General features: G+C 37.9%; 1 protein-coding gene across 1 annotated transcript in view; it reads right to left on the bottom strand.

Annotated features, from left to right (window-relative positions):
- Nucleotides 1-4,738: 4,738 nt before the first annotated feature.
- Nucleotides 4,739-20,833, bottom strand: part of SOGA3 (SOGA family member 3) — a 44,544-nt gene continuing 28,449 nt past the window's right edge. The window contains exons 5-7 of the mRNA XM_043962886.1: nucleotides 19,180-19,251; nucleotides 6,373-7,548; nucleotides 4,739-4,873 (exon numbers count right to left, since the gene is read on the bottom strand). Of these exons, the coding sequence (XP_043818821.1) occupies nucleotides 4,763-4,873; nucleotides 6,373-7,548; nucleotides 19,180-19,251 (1,359 nt within the window). The 3' untranslated portion in view covers nucleotides 4,739-4,762. The remainder of the gene's footprint in view (nucleotides 4,874-6,372; nucleotides 7,549-19,179; nucleotides 19,252-20,833) is intronic.

The raw sequence follows: 20,833 nt of genomic DNA on the forward strand, positions 1-20,833 counted from the left end.
AGTTTGGATTCTATGGCCTCTAAGGTCCCTTCCAACTCTAACCTTATGACTAGATGGTTTCAAAAGTCTCTTCTAGGTGGTGGAATGGATAGGGTGCTGAGCCTGAAGTCAGGAAAACTCACCTTCCTGAGTTCAAATCTGGTCTCAGACACTAGCTGTGTGATCCTGGAGAAGTCACTTAACCCTGTTTGCCTCAATTTCCTTATCTTGAAGAAGATGATGGTAAACTATTCCAATATCTTTGCCAAGAAAGCACCAAATGGGGCCATAATCAGACATGATTCAAGATGACTGAGTAGCAAAGCCCCCGTTAGCTATAAATGCACAATCCTCTAAGCCTAGTGTGTGTTTGCCTCTCAGTGATTTCTAACATAAAGAGCGCTAGATTTATAATCAGAGTACCTGGGTTCAAAGTATGACTTTTCTCCTTAATAGCACTCACCCTTACCTTGAATGCATCTATGCCAGTGGCTTTGTGCCTGGCTAGCCTGTGAATTTACAATTAGATTAATATTTTCATTTGCACGACTATGTTCAATTCACTGCATAAGACTGGATCCCACAGGAAGATAATTTTGCTTTTCTTCTTAGAGAATCTTTTTTGTTTTGCTTTGTTTTGGTTATGACCCCTGTGCTTTCATCATCATGGGGGTTTGCCTATGTATAATCTCCCTCCACCAACACCCACCCATCCACTGCCAATGCATTAGGAATTTAGTCTTCAGTAGGTGCCTGAGGCATTGACTAGAGTGCTACAGCCAGTATGTGTCAAGAAGACCTTGGATTTCTTCCTCCTAATGCCAAGAAAACCAGCCCTCTATCCACTATGTAATGAGGTCTTTTTGGTTAAGGGTATACTCTCTATGTATTCTTTTATCATTTGCAAAATGATTCATCACCTATTATTGAAAATCAAACATCTGGTGATAAAGCTCTTCATATGTTGCTGGGCTCATCTTCAGACATGCAGACTGGTACTGCACCTGGACTGAAAGCCTCTCTAGCCATTCCACATCATAATGAGGCAGGAGGACTCTTTGTAGAGATAATGATGATGATAGTAACAATTAACATTTATGTAGTGCTTTAAGGTTTACAAATAACTTTTCATGTAGATTATGTTACTTTGATCCTCACAGGAATCTTAGAAGGTGGGTACTATTATTATCCCCATTTTACAGATAAAGAAACTGAGGCTGAATTTTAGACACATGTCCAGTTATCACACAGCTAGTGTCTGCAGCAGGATTGAAACTCACACTTCTTTACTCCATCCACTATGCCATCTAGTTGCCTCGATATGTCTTCATGATACAAAAAAAATTAAATAATCAAAAGGAAGAATGTGGCCAATTTCTGATTCTAAAAATTCACATGTAATTATAAGTGAATGCCATATCCTCTAAGACATGCATTTTAACATACACATGAACATAAAATCGGCTTTGAAATTAGTGACAGCTTGGGGCAGCTGGGTGGCACAGTGAGTGGATAAAGCACCAGCCCTGGATTCAGGAGGACCAAATCTGGTCTCAGACACTTGACATGTACTAGCTGTGTGACTCTGGGCAAGTCACTTAACCCTCATTGCCCCACAAAAAACAAAACAAAACAAAACAAAATTAGTGACAGTTTCCCATCAGCAGGTATGTACATAGATGGAATGAGTCAGGTCTAATTTTTGTCCCCAGGCATTTTCTTTTAGTATTGGAGCCAAATGCTGCTCTTAGATAGATGCTATTCCAAGGATATAGCCAAGAATTCCCAAGCTATAATTTGTTTTGGAGAGTAGACTGTGACCTTGGTTGGGATCAAGGAAAATAGAAAAAGGAAATGAGAGCAATTCCATTTGATTTATTATATTAAGGGCTAGTTTCAATTCAGCTGCACATTTTATAAATCTCTGACTAAAAGGAATAGTCAAGACAAAGTGAAGCTGCATTCTGACAAATTACAACTGCAGCTAAGAACATCACAAGTTCACACTGTTTCTAAGTTTGCAAACAGTTTTGCTTATAGCAATGAAATATGCATATATATGTATGTTTATACACACCCACACACTTTTTTTTCTTTTGTTTTGCGGGGCAATGAGGGTTAAGTGACTTGTCTAGGGTTACAAAGCTAGTAAGTGTCAAGTGTCTGAAGCTGCATTTGAACTCAGGTGCTCCTGAATCCAGGGCTGGTGCTTTATCCACTGCACCACCTAGCTGGCCCAAACATGTATTTCTGGTAAAAAGAATACAATCCATGGAAGATGCACTTATGAATATCAGGGTTGTATACCTTTTGGGAGCTGAAAATAGAGGCTTCCAGAGCACCCTCATCTTTTAGGGTTGGTGAGTCAATTAAGATTCACAGTTAAGAGCTCTTTTTTTCTGGGCCCAAGACACACCATCCCTATACTTGACTAAGTTTCTGCAGCCATTACAAATTACCACTAGTTCTAATGAACTCGTATCCTAAATGCTTGGAAACATTTGTGGAGATCACTAGATCTGCAGATGCTGAAAATCTTCTATAGTTCTGCATGAGGCAAATCACTGGAGTGATGCTAGCTCACTTGGTCCACAAAAGTCTATCCATATTGGTTAGATCATGGGGAAAGTCAGAAAGTGACTTCTATTTTTATGAAATTCTGCAAACTTGAATATGTAATTAGGCTTTTATTCTGTGGGTAGAAACTGTGCAAATACTCATGTGTTTTTTTTTAAACTGAAATATTATGAAATCATGAGAGGAGACCAGAAGGGGACCACTTTGTTTGAGGGGATGAGTAGGTATATGTCAAAAACATAAGCATATAGGAAAGTGAGTGGAGCTGATGAATGTAATTTTTAATTGAACCAAGGTGAAAGCTAAGCACCTGGAAATGGAACTGGAAGTGGTGGATTTAATAAGAGGTTTGAAACCAGAAAACAAAAACAGTCCATTCTAGTGACAAGAGGACAAAACTCCAAGCAAGGAAGATGGCAAGACCTTTAAAAGCCATGAACTCTTCCAATTCTAACAAGATTGAGTCTAAAACCTAATGAAAGTTAAAACCAGCTGAAGTTCACTGAAAAGAGGGACCATTTATAACTCTTGTTAGGGAGTAAGTTCCAACTCCTGAGCTGACCACTGACCCAATAGAAGACAGAATCAAACAGGGTGGAACTGAAAACACTTGACCTTTGTATACTTTTCCTTTGTTTTACTTCTCCCCACCCCTTAATTTTCTAGCTAATCTTTTCAACTTTGACCTCTTTTTGTTTCAGATGAACCATGGAAGGAGAGAGATTACTGGCATTGGGCCATGAAAGTTGGTGGAAGGAAGAATGAAAGTCGGAGAATTAAAATTCCTTTGATATCTGTTTAAAAGCTGATGGCAGTTGAAGAGATGGAAGACAGACTCTGAGGAAGGGCTTGAGGACTCAGTTGCAGAAGCTATTCCTAACCTTTTATAAAGAGTTCCTTCGCACAATGTAATGAGTATTATATAGAATGTAAGTGCCTTAAGGGAAGGGACTATTTTTATTTTTGTCTTTGTATTCCCAGCATCTAGCTTAGTGTCTGCCATACAGTCAAATGCTCATTGAATTGAATTGAAAATGTTGAATAAATTGGTAACAAATCTTTTAGGAAAATCATAATCACATAACTAGGGAGTTAGTCTTCCTTTTTCAGAGGGGTTTATTGTAGGGATCTGCTACAGATAATTGGACTCTAAATATAACAGAAAAAATACCTTATACACCAGATTAGGAACTAATGACTCTAGGTGTGACAGAAGACCAAAGTTATTGGATTTGTCTGACCCAGCTCAATAGAGCAATGCAATAATAGCTACTTTTCCATAAGTACTAAATTACTACCCACTTTTCTGTTACAACAGCATATCTTTTTTCTGAACGATTCCGTTTCTGCAAATTAGCATGGTCCAAATCATTCCTACTCATCCTACTTCCAAGGATGCTTCCTTGAGTGGCTGTAAATAGATTGTTGGACCCAGAGTCAGGAAGATATGAGTTTAAGTACTGCCAATGATACTTGTGAGCTGTGTGACCATGGACAATTCTCAAAGTCTCACTATTCTTATTTGTAAAAGTGGGGATAATACTTCATTCTTCAGAGGAGTTGTGGTGAGGCTCAAAAGAAATAATGTATATAGTGGGTTTTTTTCCCCCAAATGCCTAGTATATAGTATACTCAATAATAGGATTAAACCGAATGTTCAAATGAGCCTGTCATTGTTGGAAAATGTCAATGAAGCTGTTTCAATTGTTAAAATAAATAACAATAGTCATATGTTTCTATATATGTGTGTGTGTGTGTGTGTATGACTATTGATATTTATGTGGCCAGTTAGAGCAGTCGTCATATTGGTCTCCTCTACCTCCTCCTCCCACACTTTCTTTTCAGATGTGTCATCTAAAAACTTGGATCATCTGAGGAATTCACACAATTGCTAAGTCAAGATGGTGAAGATAACTACAGGAAAAATGACCTAAAGAAAAATCAAAAATCGAGGTGATTCATAAAAAGTTATGCTGACTCTTTTCCTTACCTGAAATATTCTTGTAGACAGGATTCTTATATCAATCAGTTGCTCTGGTTGTGTGTGTATGTGTGTCTTTTTTTTTTTTAAGAAACAAGCAGTCTTCAGTGTTTTTATAGCATTGGTTACTACAGAAACTATACGTCTGTTACTTCTTATCTTGGAGGGTGGACAAAATAAACAAATGGAAAATAATACTACAATGAACAGTAAATGATGAAAAGCTTACAGTACAAAAAACAGTGTAAAAAGAAAGACAAGTTTAAATATTGTTGTGTAAGAAAGTGATGAAAATAATACAAGAATGAGAATAAGTAAAATGATAGGCTGGAACATCTGGGAAGGTAAATACAGAGACAAATAGAAGAATTAATTAGTGACCATCCAAAAACTACCATCAAATAAGCAACAACCCAATATCGTATCTAGTAAAGGAGGTGAAAATCCCATGGTTTTAGCCTATATTCCCAAAGAGTATCTAGCTGGAAACCCACAATTTTATTCTCACTCAGAAGTGAGAGGCACTCTTTCACAGTTTTCTCCCCCAGGGGACCATTTTTGTTAAGCCATATGCTCATAGTACCTGTGATTTGTGTGCCACAAGGAAACCCAAAGCCAAATGTTTGGTACATTAAAGGAGAGGAATATTTTAAGCGTTCAATTCCAAACTCCTAGTTTCATCACTAAGCTGGATATTCCCCAATCCTCTCCCCCTCCGATACCTCCTCCAGAGTACGCCCTAGAAAGATCATCAGAAAAGGTTCAAAATAACAGATAAGGTCATGTTGTTTCTAGTTATTGCCAGAAACATTAAAGTTACCCAGAATTATATGTCAGTAACTAACTGCTCTCTTGATAAAAGTATATCAATCCCTCATCTCTTTTCAACACTTTAGCATAATGGCTTAGGTGGAGAGCTCTTAAGGACTTGACTAATGGAAGGATGAAATCAGGTATGACTGGCCTCATATAACAATGTCTGTCTTTCTGTTCAATACTCAATTGGTGATGTGCAGTTGGTACGCACGACGTGTATGCCTCTGTCTACAAGAGGCAATTTGAAATGGCCAGTGTTTTGAACTAAACACTACTTCTTCATCAGACTCTGTTCTGAAACCAGGAGAGAAGGAAGAAGCTAGTTTTTCCTTTTATAGAACCAGTTATGCCATATGTTGGGTTTTTTCCCCCTGAAGTTTATTTGTTTAGCTTTTGGCTTACTGTTGGTTTAAGCTACAGAGTAAATCGACTTGCTTCTCTGTTACTTCAGAGTTTATTCCAGGACAGAACTGCTCAAATGACATTGAAATCTCTTCCTTTTATTATTTCTCCCAATGTATGTTTTTATTTATTTATTTTTTGTTTCATTTTCAGGTTCTCCTTCTAAGGAAGGTGAAATGACAATTCTACGTTCCTGGCTCTTGGCGAATGTATTTTAGCCTGTGGTCAGGCATTTTGTAAAGCAGTACCCCCTAGGAAAACCTGAGGAGAGGTAGGGGGTAAATAACCAATTCCAGGCTTTAAGATATCAAGAAATTTGGAGTTTAAAGTTTTATTCTTAAGCAAAATGTAAAGAAAACAATTACTAAGAAAATAATCAAGTTCAAGCATGAAGGAGCATAAAAAGATTGGGCATGTTATATGTACTTCAAAAGCAAGCTCAGTTGCTATTATCCAAAAAGAGATAGCTGATTTTATAGAATTTCATTTAGAAGCCAGTAAGCCAGTGAGAGTATAATAATAACTAACCTGTAAATACAGACTAAATAAATGCATCAGCCTCACCTATTTGGGAGTGACTTTTTCGTCAACTTAGGATGCAATACGAGGAACTGTACCTGACTAACAGACAATGGCTCATCTGCACTTCTGTCATCTGATGACTTTGGAACTTCTAGCCTGTCGATGAAAGTCTGGAGTTCTTTCCGAAATGCCTTCATCTGTGCATTTATCCGGTAAAGCAGTTCATGCTCCCGGATCCTGCTGCCATCATCTTCTTCATCCATCAGTCCAAATAGATCCCCATTGGCCACATAAATTCTCGCCTCAGTGATGATGGTACTAGTGTCTGAGATCAGCCGGTCTATTGTCTTTCCCAGACGCTCTGCTTCTGAGCGGATGTCTTTCATTTGCTGCCGGTCTGTGAAGTTTTTTTGCCAGGTGGTTGGGGTCGGGTAGAAGGATCTGGTTGGGGTGAGGCATCGGATATTACGGACCTCCTCTGAGTCACTCTCTCCGCCAATGGGCCCTTCCCTTTTGCGGTGTGGTGGACGGGAGTCATCATCACTTTCTTTCTTTCCAGCATCACTTTCAGCATCACTATCCCTGGGGCTACCCCGAATCCCCAGGTGGGAGGCCAAGTCATAACGCTGCATGTTGGACATAAGTACCCGGTTTTCATACTGCAACTGCATGACCTTGCCACTGAGTTCATTGATCTGCATACGGGCAGCCTTCAACTCCTCCTGGAGGGCTTCAGTCTTGGCGCTGTCATGGTGCCTTGAGCTCTCATGGGCCCCAGACTTGTACTTGTACTTATTCAGTTCTGTTGTGATCCTTTTGTTCTGTTCCTCTAGGTCAGCCAAGTTCCTTCTGAGCAATTCTGTCTCATCTTCTACTAGCTGCAGGTGTTGCCTTAACTCAGAGAGGGATTCACTCTGCTCTCTCATGAGGGGATTAGCTGAACCATTGAAGTCATCTCCCCTCAAATCATCAAGTTCAGCTTTCAAGCCTCTGTTCTCTACCTCCAGTTCCACTATTTTCCTTCCCAAAATGTTGGCTTCTTCTTCCACCAATCTCAGACGAAGTTTGAGCTCAGCCTCCCTCGTGGTGGGAGGTCCTCCAGCTTCCCCTTTGGGCAAAGGACTGTCCAAGTCTCCATAAAATGACCGGTATTTTTGTAGCTCATGCTCGAATCTGTCCTTCTCTTTATCGATCTTCGCCATTTTCTTTCTCATCAAAGCAGCTTCTTCCTTGACAAATTGTAGCTGGCACTTCAGATCTTCACTATCCTCCTCGTTTGAAAAAGAGAGAGAAAGGAATAGGAATCATTTTTTATATAAATCATGAAAATAACTCAAGAAGACCCCTGAAAAATGAATTTCCTTTCCCTCATGCTTAGGCTCTGATTCGAGAGATGCGTATGGGAAAGGAGTTGGCAAAGGAGAGGTGAATGACAATGTGGTTTGTTTGTGTGCCGAGGAAGTTTGCAAATTACTTGGCAAATAAACATTTGGGAACAAGTAGCCATGAACGTGGAGTAGGACAAAGGACTGTGATAAACAAATTGCAGGCAGTCACCTCAACTGATCAACGTGTGCTGTAACTGTGTACAATTATAATGACAATAGACAAGTGCTTAAGTCAACAAAAATCATAAATCAACAAGCATTTCATATTTCAATATCAACAATCAACAAGTAAGCACATCAAGTGCTTACTTTGTGCCAGGCACTGTACTTGTCACAGGGGATACCAAAACAATAGTGAGAGAGTCGTGCTCACAGGAAACTTACATTTTATTAAGTGACACAACATGTTCATATATAAGCAAGTACAATATGTGTTTTCATAAATACACAGTGATGGGAGGCACTAACAACTAGGGAAATCAAGATGGGCCTCTTAGAGGAGGTGGCATTTTATTATTTTTTTTTGTTTGGTTTTGGTGGGGCAATGAAGGTTAAGTGACTTGCCCAGGGTCACACAGCTAGTAAGTGTCAAGTGTCTGAGGCCAGATTTGATCTCAGGTCCTCCTGAAGCCAGGGCCTATGCTTTATCCACTGCACCACCTAGCTGTCCAGGAGGTAGCACTTCAGCTGAATCTTGAAGGGAATGAAAGCTTCCCAAGAGGTAGAGATAAGGAGGGAGGGCATTTCTAGCATGGGATTTCTAGCTTGTGCAAAAGCAAAGAGGTGAGAGATGGGATGTCATGTGCAGGAAGCAGTGATCAATTTAGCTAGATTGCAAAGTGATATATAATCAGCCTGGGAAGACAGAGTGGCATCAAATTGTCAAGTGCCTTAAATGCCAAACAGAAGAGTTTGTATTTTAACCTAAATGCAATGGGAAGTCACTCAAACTTCTTAAGCAGAGGAGTGACATTCAGATATTTGTGCTTTAGGAATATCAATTTCACAACTGCATGGAGGATAGACTTGAGAGGGCAAAGACTGAATATGGAGAGCAAAATTCAGATGTTATTCTAATCATACATACAAGAGGTGCTAAGGGGCTAAACTAGGACAGTTGTGGTATAATTGGAAAGAATGGGAGAGATTGAGGAAATGGAATAGACAACTGATCATATGGGATAGAGAGTGGGAATGAAAAGCCTAGGCTGATTTCTAAATTCACAATCTAGAAAAAGGGAAGAATAGTGATGCACTCAACAGAAAAAGAAATTAGGTGAAGGGAATATGTTTAAGGGAAAATATACTGAGTTCTGTTTTGGGCATGCGTTTGAGATACCAATGGGACAATCAGGTGGCTATGAACAGTAAACAGATGGAAATATGAGACTACAGAGCTCAAGACATAGAAGGGGTTGGGGTTGGGGTCAGGCAAATAAGCACAGATCTCAACTTGAAAGACTTACTAAAGAGAAAAACTCTAGACTTTCTTTAATGTACTTGATGCTGTGACTAACTGGATTTTCTTTCCTAGGCCTTTGTTTCTTAATTTGTAAAATGAGGAAAACTATATTTGAGCTATCAACTTCATAAGGCTGTTGTGAAGAAAGCTTGGTAAACTGCAAAGCACCATATGAATGTAAACAAGCTATTTTAATTATATAATGTTGGCTATTATGCTTTAAAAGATGAACTGGATGACTACTAGCATGGTGAGGAGCCTCAAATTCATGCCACGTGAGAAATGGTTTAAGAAATTATGCATTTTAAGACTTAAAAAGAAGAAATCATTGCATGGGGATATGATAGTTGTCTTTAAGTACTTGAAGTAAGTACTTGAAGTGTTTTCTTATGGAAGAAGTATTAAGCTTGTTTTGTTTGGTCTTAGCAGGCAGAACTAGGAGTAATGTATAGAGATTTCTGAGAGACAGATTTGTCAGGAAAAAAATTCCTAACAATTAGCATCCTCCCAAAGTGGAATGAGCTGACTTGACAGAAGATGGTTTCCCCATCATTGGAGAGCTTCACAACAAATTAGATGATGATTTGTTGTATGTATTATAAAAGGAATGTTTTTTTCCAGGTGTGGATTGGACTGGATCAGGGCTTCTTAAACTTTTCCCACTTTCAACCCCTTTTTTGCCAAGAAATGTGGAAACCATTTTATGAGGCATGAGATTGATTGCTCAGCAAAAATTCATGGGATGGAGACCATGATTACCAGTTTGATTAGATTAATACCAAAGTACATATCTGTGGTAGCTCAAATCTCTGGAAGAAAGAAGTTTGACAGAAACTACAGAGCAGTAGTAGATAAATTATATTTCTTTTGAAGAATATTGTCCTAGAAAATAGAAGGCCCAAACTTTTGGAATAAATTTGTAGTGGTTTCATTTAGCAAGTTGACATGAAGAATCTGCTCATTATCTTCAGGATTGAAACCGTGTCTAGAGGAAGCACTGTAACTTTAGTTTAAGAGATACCGTGGGGGGTGGCTGGGTGGCGCAGTGGATGGAGCACCGGCCCTGGATTCAGGAATACCTGAGTTCAAATCCGGCCTCAGACACGACACTTACTAGCTGTGTGACCCTGGGCAAGTCACTTAACCCCCATTGCCCCGCAAAAAAAAAAAAAAAAAAAAAAAAAAAGAGATACCGTGACATATTAACAGTCTCAAGAAAAACATCATATTAGTCTGAGTTTCTGACAGTCTAAGGGTAAAATTAAACTCTGGAACATAGAAGATGGAAATAAAAGTATTTTTTTTCTTTAAATAGGTAAAGAAGGATCATAACTATTAAAGGAGACACTCTAAATTTCATTCTGTATATATGCTCAAGAAATCAGAATCTAAGAATAAAGCATTTCAGGGAAGCTTTCCATAAAAAATAGAATTATGATCAATCTTTGTGGGAAATGAGGATACTGCATATTTATACAAACTGCCCCCAAAGGATGCCATGATTAAAGAAATGCTGCCATAACTTCACTAATAATTAATATTTCTGTAGAGCTTTAAGGTTTAGAAAGTGCTGTTACTTTTGTGATCTTCACAAAACCATGAGGCAGACATTATTATTAGCCCCTTTTATAGATGAGGAAACCAAGACTAAGGGAGGTTAAATGACTTCCCGAGTGGCACATGGTTGTTAAGTGTCAGTAGTGGGATTTGAATCTAGAGTCTACTGACTTAATGTCCAAAAGTCCTATCTATCACTCCATGATAACTATCAAAAACGTGAAACCAAGAGGGAACTGGCATCTTTTGCCCAAAAGAAAAGGAGGAAAAATTCAATGATAAAATAGCTCATATTCTTACAGACTTTTAAGGTTTACAAAGTTATTTACAGATGTTATCTCAGATAATCTTTACAACAATAGAGTGAGGTAGGAGCTATGATAATTCCTATTTTAAACATGAAGAGAATGAGGCAGATAGAGGTTAAATGACTTGGCTAGGGTCACACAGCTAGTGTCAGAGACAATATTTGAACTCAGGAAGATGAGTCTTCCTGTCTCTAGGACCATCATTCTATCCACTGCTCCACCTAGCTTGTCCCTCATTATTCTATACCTACCTTTATGAGTTTCTTCTGTGCCTTCTTTGCTATGGCTTCCTCCTCCTCCCATATTCTTAATTTATGCATCTGTATATCTATCATCTATCTGTCTGCCTGTCATAGACATAATTCATATCATTGATCTATCTATCCATCCATCCATCCATCTACTTCTCTATCTGATTCTAGTTGATAGAGATCAGACTAAGATTAGTAGTAGCAGATGAGGAATAGGGATTCTGCTCCCTTCCCCCTTCCCAAGAGAGTTTCAGGGACTGACTTATAAGAAAGTGGGAAAAAAAACCCAAAACAACCAGCTAAACTAAAATAGGAAGCTAGGTGGCATAGTGCATAGAGTATTGGCTATGGAGCCAGGAAGACCTGAATTAGAATCCTGACTTAGACAATTACTAGCTGGCTTTGTGACCCTGGGTCAAGTAATTTAACCACTCTCATCCTCAGTTTCCTCATCTGTAAAATTGGGATAATAATAGATCAAATGAGAGAATACAGATGTAAAACACTTTGGAAACTTTAAAGCATTTTGTAAATATTATTATTCTTGTTGTTGTCTCCTATTCAATTGTATATTCTAGCCTTCTTTCACCTGCTATATTTCTTTACAAGAACAAGATATCTAATGTAGGAAACACAGAGAAAAGATATCTCTTGATGAAGAAAGAAAATAAGTTGATCCCACCTTAATAGAAACAGCATTATCTGAGCCTTACAGTGGTGGAAAGAAATTGGTGAGATAAGAACTTTTAGCGAAATGGCAGGAAGAGACATAGGAGGAAAAAAATGGGTAATGGGCTCACTATCAATGAAACTCAGGTCCAATAATAAATAGGAGATCAGGGGCATAGGGGGTAGACTAGGCAGGTAGGTAAGAGAACCTCAGAAAAATGGAAGATGTAGAAAGAGGACAGTCAAAATCAGAAAGAAAATAGGAATTTCAAAGAAAGTTTTGAAGAACATTTTTAAATAGATAAAGGATTACTGTGTAAAGCACAACTTTAAAATAGGAGCATGGAATACAAATTGCATAACACTATTGAAGGTCAGAGATACATTCCTCTATATATTGATCTCTGACTTTCACTGATAGAAAAAAAAAATGGAAACCATTTTAGCTCAACAAAACAAGGCCAAATATGAAGAAAGAAAATTATTGCTTAAAATGGAATGGGTTTAAGGTTATTCCTTGTCTGGGGAAATCAATATAGACCTCTTAGAGGAGGTGGCACTTTAGCTGAATCTTGAAAGGAATGAAATTCGTTGCTCAAACAGGAAGAATGAGGGAGAGAGGGAGAGAAAAAAGGGAAGGAGGGAGGAGAGAGACAGAGACAGAGAAAGAGAGAAACAGAGAGACAGAGACAGAGACAGAGCATGAGAGCAAGCATGTGTTACATTAGGAGTAGATTTTAATTTAAAGTATATACATGCTATTGTTCAAAAGCTAAGTGAAATGGGTTGGCAGATTATGAATTCATGAATTAGGGAAGGAAAAAAGTCAGCTATCTTTCCTATCCCCAACCTGGAAAAATTAATCTTATTTAAGGGAAATATTTTTTAAGGATATGGTATTTTTCCTGTATTTGACAAGAAGGAAAATGCTATGGAAATTTTACCTGCATGTTGGGGAAAAGGGATAGGGATGAAAATATTCCCTGCCTTCAACTGACTTACAAAGCCAACTACTTAGCATTAGTTTGTAAGAATATAGAATTAAAGGGCACTCCCTTGGATACACATAAAGACTGATTGAAATATTTATAAAAAAGGAAATTATCCAGTTAAGACTGATGGGGTTTGTGTGCAAAAAAAGAATAAAGGATGTGAGATATAAAGTAAAAAATACCACCTTACTCTATAAAGATGTGACTCTTTCTGGCAATGGAACTAGTATAAATTCATTTCTCAAAAGCTAGGAAATTTGGCTCTAAGTAGAAAAGGAGCTTGGTATCCAGAAGAGGAGTAGATTACCTTTCATGCTTTCTGTTTAAAGCATGGATAAGTGGGCCCAAAGGCTAGTTATGCAAACTATGGGTCTTTCCTAAGTGATGTCCCCTGATTCTCCCCTCCCAGACATTAGCACCCTCTCCTCAAATTACCTTCCATTTACTTGTTTGTGTATGTCATATTTCCCAATAGAATGTAAGTTCCTTCAGGTATGGAGTTTCTTGGTTTTTGTGTTTTTCTCACTGGCACTTTGCACATAGTAGATGATTCAATAACATCTGTTGAATTTGTTAAATAATATAGAAAAGCCAACTTCACAAATATGGGCAGTGCTAACTTTAACAATCAGTTTAAAAAGTGGTTTTAACCAACTAGTTTCCTGTAACAGAGACCTGAGATCTCCAAGAAAGGGTCTAAATTAGATGAAATGAGATTTTTATAATCTGAAACCCATGGGGGGAAATCTTAGACAAGAGGAAGAAGGGTTCAGGGATTGAGGAAATAAACATAGAACTCATTACCAAGTCATGGTCACTCATTTTGTCTCTCAGGGAATGATAGAAAAGTTAGTGCTTATCAAGGTGGAAGGATTAGGGAACTAGACTCTAAAAGGGCTTAGATGCTTACAGTTTTGTAAAATGTAAATCACTGGACAAAGACTAGTCAAGTGATGCAAAGATCTCAGAGAACTAAGAGGTAAATCAGATGAAGAAAGCATCATAGGTTCTAGACCTGACAGGGGCCTTAGGAACTTCATGGGAGGGGCACTGGAAGTTTGGATAAAATAATCTCCAAGAGATCAAAATATAGTAGTATCAAATCCAACCTCATTTTACAGATCAAGAAACTGAGGCCTGGAAACTTGAAGTGACTTGCCCAAAGTTAAACGGGTAGTAAATGAAAGGTCTAAGATAAGAACATACATATTCTGATTCCAAATTCAGTGTTCTTTGAAGTATACTACACTCTTAGTTTTTTTGCCCTGTGAAGGAATTAGGGATAATTCTCTATAAGCATACATAATAGACTACTTCAGATTTTTTATTGAGGATCTATACCTAGCCTGGCCTATGAGGGAAAAAAGGTCTTTCCTTTCTACTGATCCCCAAAAGTAGAATATACCCCTTCTTTTATGAATTAATACTAACCACTGTAGAAAAATATAATGGGGTTACATTAATATGTTCCTATCTGACTTTATCCTTTCACATAGGTGAGGCTAGATGTAGACCCTTGACCAGATAAAGGAAGTGGTACCTTCACAGATAGGTTAGAGGATTGAAACATTAAAAATATTATTGAGGTTGAGGGAAATAAGAATGAAGACTCGGCAGGGATGCCAAGTGGAATGATTTGCATAAAATGCTGGTTATAACCAACAAAAAGTTCTAGGGTAAACGAGATAGAACTAGAATAAAGAATAAAAAGGGAAGGATATATAGCAATACACTGGTTTTTCAGTATGTGAGAAAGACATTTGGAGCTAGATAACTAAAATTATGAGCCAAAAAAGGATATTATCAGAGAAAGAGCCCTATATGGTCTCATTAAAAGGAAAAGGAAAAGAGAAGATGATCTTGGAAATAAAGACTCAGGGTCAGAATAGGGAATGTATGAGTCATAAAAAGTATTGGCCATAAAGATAAATTACATTGTGGTAAAGAAGATATAGAAATGAGAAAATGTAAAACAACAAGATTTGGAACCACTTATATAAAATCAATCTAATTTTGTGGAAATTTTACTCAGTAATGGGAAAAGAATTCTACCTTTGTAAATTAGCTCAATTTTTTAAAATAAGAAAGCTGTAAAAATCAAAATGAGTCTTCATAGTATAAAAATTTTAAGTATTTAAAATAACAAGGATTGATAAAAAATTACACACATGCATATGTGTGCATATGGTTGCATATAAATCTTATTTTTAAAAGCCTTCAATTAAAGAGAAGAGGGGAGATAGGAAAATTGCCTACATGTATCAGCTAAAGTAGATACTATTGAGTGTAACTACAAATGCTGGAGAAGGGATAGCAGGTGAGACTCCCAGAAATTCATAGGAGAAAATCTGAGAAAAGATCCAGAAGTGAAACTGGTAGCCTCAAATATCTGGTAGTGAAGACCAAATGAGATAATATCTGTTAAATGGTTGGGAAGATTAATTGTGTTGCAAACCTTGAAGCACTATATAAATTGTTGCTATTATTAGCTATAATGAGAGTTAAATAGATGATGACATCACCCAGGAAGTCACATAGGAAGGCCGGAGATGAGTTGCAGGAATTTTGGAGAATGCCAAAGAGGCATGAACCAAAGGAGGAAGGGGAAAAGCAGAAATGGTTGTGAAGGCAAAGGGACTCTTCTTGGACAGCTTCTCTTCCTACTGGAGCTGGTAGACCTTGAGATGACACTCCTGTCCTCCCCCATTCAGACTAATGCTAGTGTTTCTGACATTAATGTGGCAGTGTTTTGGTAGCCCTAATCCCATTCCTGCTCAGACTGATGATAGATTGCTGAACTCATTCAACAGCCTTTGGCTGCTTCAACCTTCCATTGCTGAGAAGCAGCAAGTGAGGACAACTGAGAACTCGCTTGTCAGTCCACTTTTGAATTATTGTAGAGTTCCAAATATTATAATGTGTTTATCTTATGGGAAAATCACTTACTTGCCTTTCATTGCTCTCCTAGACTCATGCTAATTTATCAACATAGGGAAGGGACAAGCAGTGCTCATCATCATTTTTCTTTCCTGATTGGGAAATGTGTGTCAAGGATGCTTGCTGTTTGTTGTAACTTTTTTTGTCCTTTATCTTGAGTTTCTGTTTCAAGGGAATATCTGACTGATAATAATTTGGAAGGATAATTTAAGATGTGAACAACAGAATACAGATCTAAATATGTTTTAGAAACCTGCAGATAGCATTGAGGGGCGCTGTAAGTTAGTTAAGAATCTTAATAGCTGGGGGCGGCTAGGTGATGCAGTGGATAAAGCACCGGCCATGGATTCAGGAGTACCTGAGTTCAAATCAGGCCTCAGACACTTGACACTTACTAGCTGTGTGACCCTGGGCAAGTCACTTAACCCACAAAAAAATAAATTAAGAAAAAAGAATCTTAACAGCTGTTCATTACTTTAGCTATGGGGCAATGAGGTGAAATTTGGTCAAAATAAATGTAAGGATCTATTTGGGTTTAATAAACAGCCTCATGTGTACAACAAGATGGAAGACTAAGAATTTTCTCAGATCCCTACAAACTCTCAAATCTCTCCAAAACAGAAACTTATACACCAGAGATAAAGCAATTTCAGCTGTCTCCCCAGTCTAGGGTACATGAATCCAATACCTCTCTTATACTTTATTCAGTACCCTGTCCTCTATCATTCACCAGGCTCCAGGCAGAAAGGCTTCACTAGCCAATCCAAGCCCTTGCACATGCAAAAGGATGCAACCCCATACACTAACCTCTTTCTTGGCAGTGTATGCAGATCCAAACTGCAAGGCAGAAACTTGATCAGGCTGTGATAGCAGCAGTGTAGCACACTTTTGCAACTATGAGCCAGAGAACTGAGGAACAGAGGGAACCTGGCAGGACACTGTGTTTTAGGGGAAGCTGTGTGGTACTTGCTAAGCCTCAAGGAAAGAGCTCAGTATCCATATGGAACCAGTTCTGTCTCCCCAAAAGTCACTAGGGGCAGAGATTTAGGTCAGGGAACTGTTAATTGCCCAGCATGGGAAGAGGCTGAGACACTCTGAAATTCAGCTCCCAGGGAAACCACCAGAAGTGAGAGAGGATGATAATGATAAAAATACTGAAAATACTAAAGATCTCAGGAAGAAAAAACAAACACATAAAGACCTTGCACATAAGCAGATTAACCAATAGGGAAGACATTAAGAGCAGAATGAAATATGGGCTCCAAATCTGGTAAACAAGTTCAGGCCTCTATGAATAAATACTGCAAAACAAAGGAAAGTGATTCAACATCTGATGAGGCAGAGGATACGTGGATTTCAAGGCGAGTATAGAATCACAACATGCTGTTCCCAGGTGGTTTAAAAGAGAAATGAGAATTGTGAGAGCAGAATTTATGGCCTGCACAGGAGAAATAATTGGCAGAATAGAAAACACAATGGCAAGTTTCAATAAAGACACAAAAGAGAGGACCCGTTATTGAGAATGCAAACACAAAGTGAAGGATAGGACAATCTGAAAGAAGAGAAGCAAAAAACAACACCATTAAAAGAAAACATGCCATCCATACAAACACAAGATGGAAGAGTTGTGGATTCCCATTAGTTAGTTTGGTAAAGATCTCAGAGTCTCTATCTGTAGCTCTGTTTGGTTTTAACTCCATGAACAAGCTGCCTCCTGTAATCTCCCCATCCCCATCCCCATCAGCTTTCCAGCTACCTTCTATGTGTTGCTTTCCCCCATTAGATTGTAAGCACTTTGAGGGTAGAGATGTTCTTTTTTCTTATTTTTATCTGCAGCACTTAGCACAGTGCCTGGCACATAGTAGGAACTTAATAAAATGGTTCTTGAACTGAATATAAACTCATTATGAGCTAACCATGATTTATGGCAGCTACAAAAGGGTTGGTGCAATTTTAACCTGATTTTTTAAAAGGTCTAGTGTCTAGAATGAGGAAGGTGACAGTCCGTATCTGGAGTACTATGTTCAGTTCTAAGAGTTACATTTTAAAAAATACTTTATTAAGCTGGAGAATATCTAGAAAAGGGCAACCAAGATGGGGGAAGGTTTCAGCCCATGGGAAGATCAGCTGGAGGAAATGGAGATAATTAGGTCACAGAAGGAAGGACTTGGGAACATGATAGCTGTCTTAAAGAGATTTCTCCTAGGGTTAGAGGACAGAATTATGAACAATGGGGACAAGCTGCAGAAATGCAGATTTATACTTGGTAAATGGAAAAACTCTCAATCAGTACATGTAAAAGGAATGGAATGCTTTGGGGAGAAGCAGTTTCACACTCATTAGAGGTCTTCAAACAATGGTTAGACGACTATGTGTGGATGGTAGAAGGGATTCTAGGTCACATATGATTTCTGAAATTATGTAATTCAATGAATCATTAAACCAATAATAGATGTATTTAAGAATACACTAATTAAATAGTTCTGTTATGGATATGTACATGTTACCCTACATCTATGCTTAGATTATAATCCTATGTGGCACCAGCTTCAATAGCATCTCTCACAGACACTAAGGCTACTATTACTGTATCTTTAAGAGGTAATAGATGAAATCTCCTTCTGGAGAGACTATTAATCCCAATGGCTGGAGAAAGACTGAAGGAAGTATGAAAAGAAAGGATTAAGATAATTTATTTCCTGAGAGAACTTTTATTTTACTCTTATTTTATAAAGAAAAATGTGAAAAGAATTCTTTTCGGGGGGGGGAGGGGCAATGATGGTTAAGCAACTTGCCTAGGGTCACACAGCCAGCAAGTGACAAGTGTTTGAGGCCAGACTTGAACTCAAATCCTCCTGAATCTAGGGCCTATGCTTCATCCACTGCACCAGCAAGCTGCCTGAAGGGAATTCTTGAGATGAAAATTTAATTGGTTTCCTGAGAAAGCTGAATATGGGACTGTATTTCCAGAATTAAGACATCAGCAGTAACAGTGATAGAAGTGACTCAGGATGCTTGTTTTCTCATATCTGATATACAGTAAATAATTTATATACTAGATCTTTGTTTTTGTTTCCACATTGTATAGCAGTTAATTGTGAAGTTTGTTCAAGCCTATGAGATTTGGGGGCCTGATATAGGGAGGACAAAATAAGAAAAAGCTTACGGGAAAATATTTCTCCAGTTTAATAAGTATATATATATTTTAAATCCTCAGATAATTGATTAACTAATGAAATCTGTTGCAACTTTAATAATTAATGAAGAAGTATCAGAACATGTCCCTTGATTGTGTTACCAGATGGGATTTGTGAGACTTGCATTTCGTATCAACTTACCTCTGTGGGAGTCTGCTGTGACTTTTTATCAGATTTTTGCAAGTCTTTACTTCCTCTTCTTTTCAGTGATAGCTGCGATAAAGAACAGGTATACTTATAGTTAGCTTAGTGTAAAATCTAAATCAGTTTTTTTTTTTAAAAGACAATAATTCATCGGGGCAGCTAGGTGGCACAGTGGATAGAGCACTGGCCCTGGAGTCAGGAGGACCTGAGTTCAAATCCTACCTCAGACACTTAACACTTACTAGCTGTGTGACCCTAGGCAAGTCACTTAACCTCAATTGCCTCACCAAAAAAAACCAATTTTTTAAAAATAAAATGACAATTAATTAATCAAAATGGCATAATAATCATGACACAAACTATCTAACTGAATAATATCAGTCATTTTACAAAAAACTGTCATTAAGGATAAAAAACTGATAAAATACAAGTAGCTTCACTTAGGGAAGATTACAAAGCACAGAAAACAATGGGTAAATTTGAGTAGTCTCAAGGCAAACTATTCTGAAAAAGAATTAAAGGTAAATTCAGGGTATGTGAATTTTTTTAGTTCCTTATATCTGTATGAACTGATTAGATTTCTTTCTTTCTATCTATCTATCTGGTAGCCATAAAGCTTTACAGTTATCTTAGGGCAGAGGTGCATCATGATTAGATTGTGATGTGAATATTGATCCTGTCCCAAACCCTAGCCTTATGCAACACTCAATACAGCTTCCACAGCAATAGGGGTTAAGCAAAGAAATTCAATACATCAAATTTAATTATGTCAGTTCATTAATCCCATGACACTCGATAATATAGAATGAAAACATAAATTCAGACAGGGGAGGCAGGGAAACAGTAAAGTTTGTTTCAGCCACATTAAATAAAGTATCAAATTGGGAACGTGGAGTCAGATGACCATTTCAGGTCTTTATTTATTTTCTCATCCTCCACATTTCTCATAAACATGCTAGAGAAAAAAAAAAAGCTATAATGCTATTGCTGCTGATGGTGATATCTGATATTTGCATGGTAATTTCTTGTTTCAAAGCACTGTCATGTAGCTCTCCTCCCCCCCTCCATGTGGGTTTGTCAATCCCCTGAAGGCCAGTCCTATGACAGTGCATACAAGTAGGTCAATCCTCCATCCTTACATTCACATATATTATCTTGTAAGGCCCTCACGAAGATCCCATGAAGTATGAAAGATAGGTACAATGATTACTTGAGGAAACCAAAACTTAGGTACACTGACTTGTTTTTGCTAGCATAGCTAGTATAGAACAGAGTAGCTCAAACACAGGTCTTTTGAGTAAAAGTTCAATCTTGTTTTCACTGTACCATTCAGTAGCTAATATGGGCTAAATTAACTAATTAGAGTGCCTGGCCTGGATTCAGGAAGACTCACTCATCTTCCTGAGTTCAAATCTGGCTTCAGACACTTACCAGCTCAAATCACTTAACTCAGTTTGCTTCAGTTTCCTCCTCATGAAAAAAAAAAATGAGTTGGAGAAGGAAATGACAAAGCACTCTAGTATCTTTGCCAAGAAAACCCCAAAATGGGGTCATGAAGAGTTGGACTTGATTGAAAAAAAAAAAGATCAACAAAAAAACAATTGACACTAACATCCGTTTGGGAACAAGAACAACAACAACAACAACAACA

This window comes from Dromiciops gliroides, chromosome 4, assembly GCF_019393635.1.
Source record: "Dromiciops gliroides isolate mDroGli1 chromosome 4, mDroGli1.pri, whole genome shotgun sequence".
Lineage (NCBI taxonomy): Eukaryota > Metazoa > Chordata > Mammalia > Microbiotheria > Microbiotheriidae > Dromiciops > Dromiciops gliroides.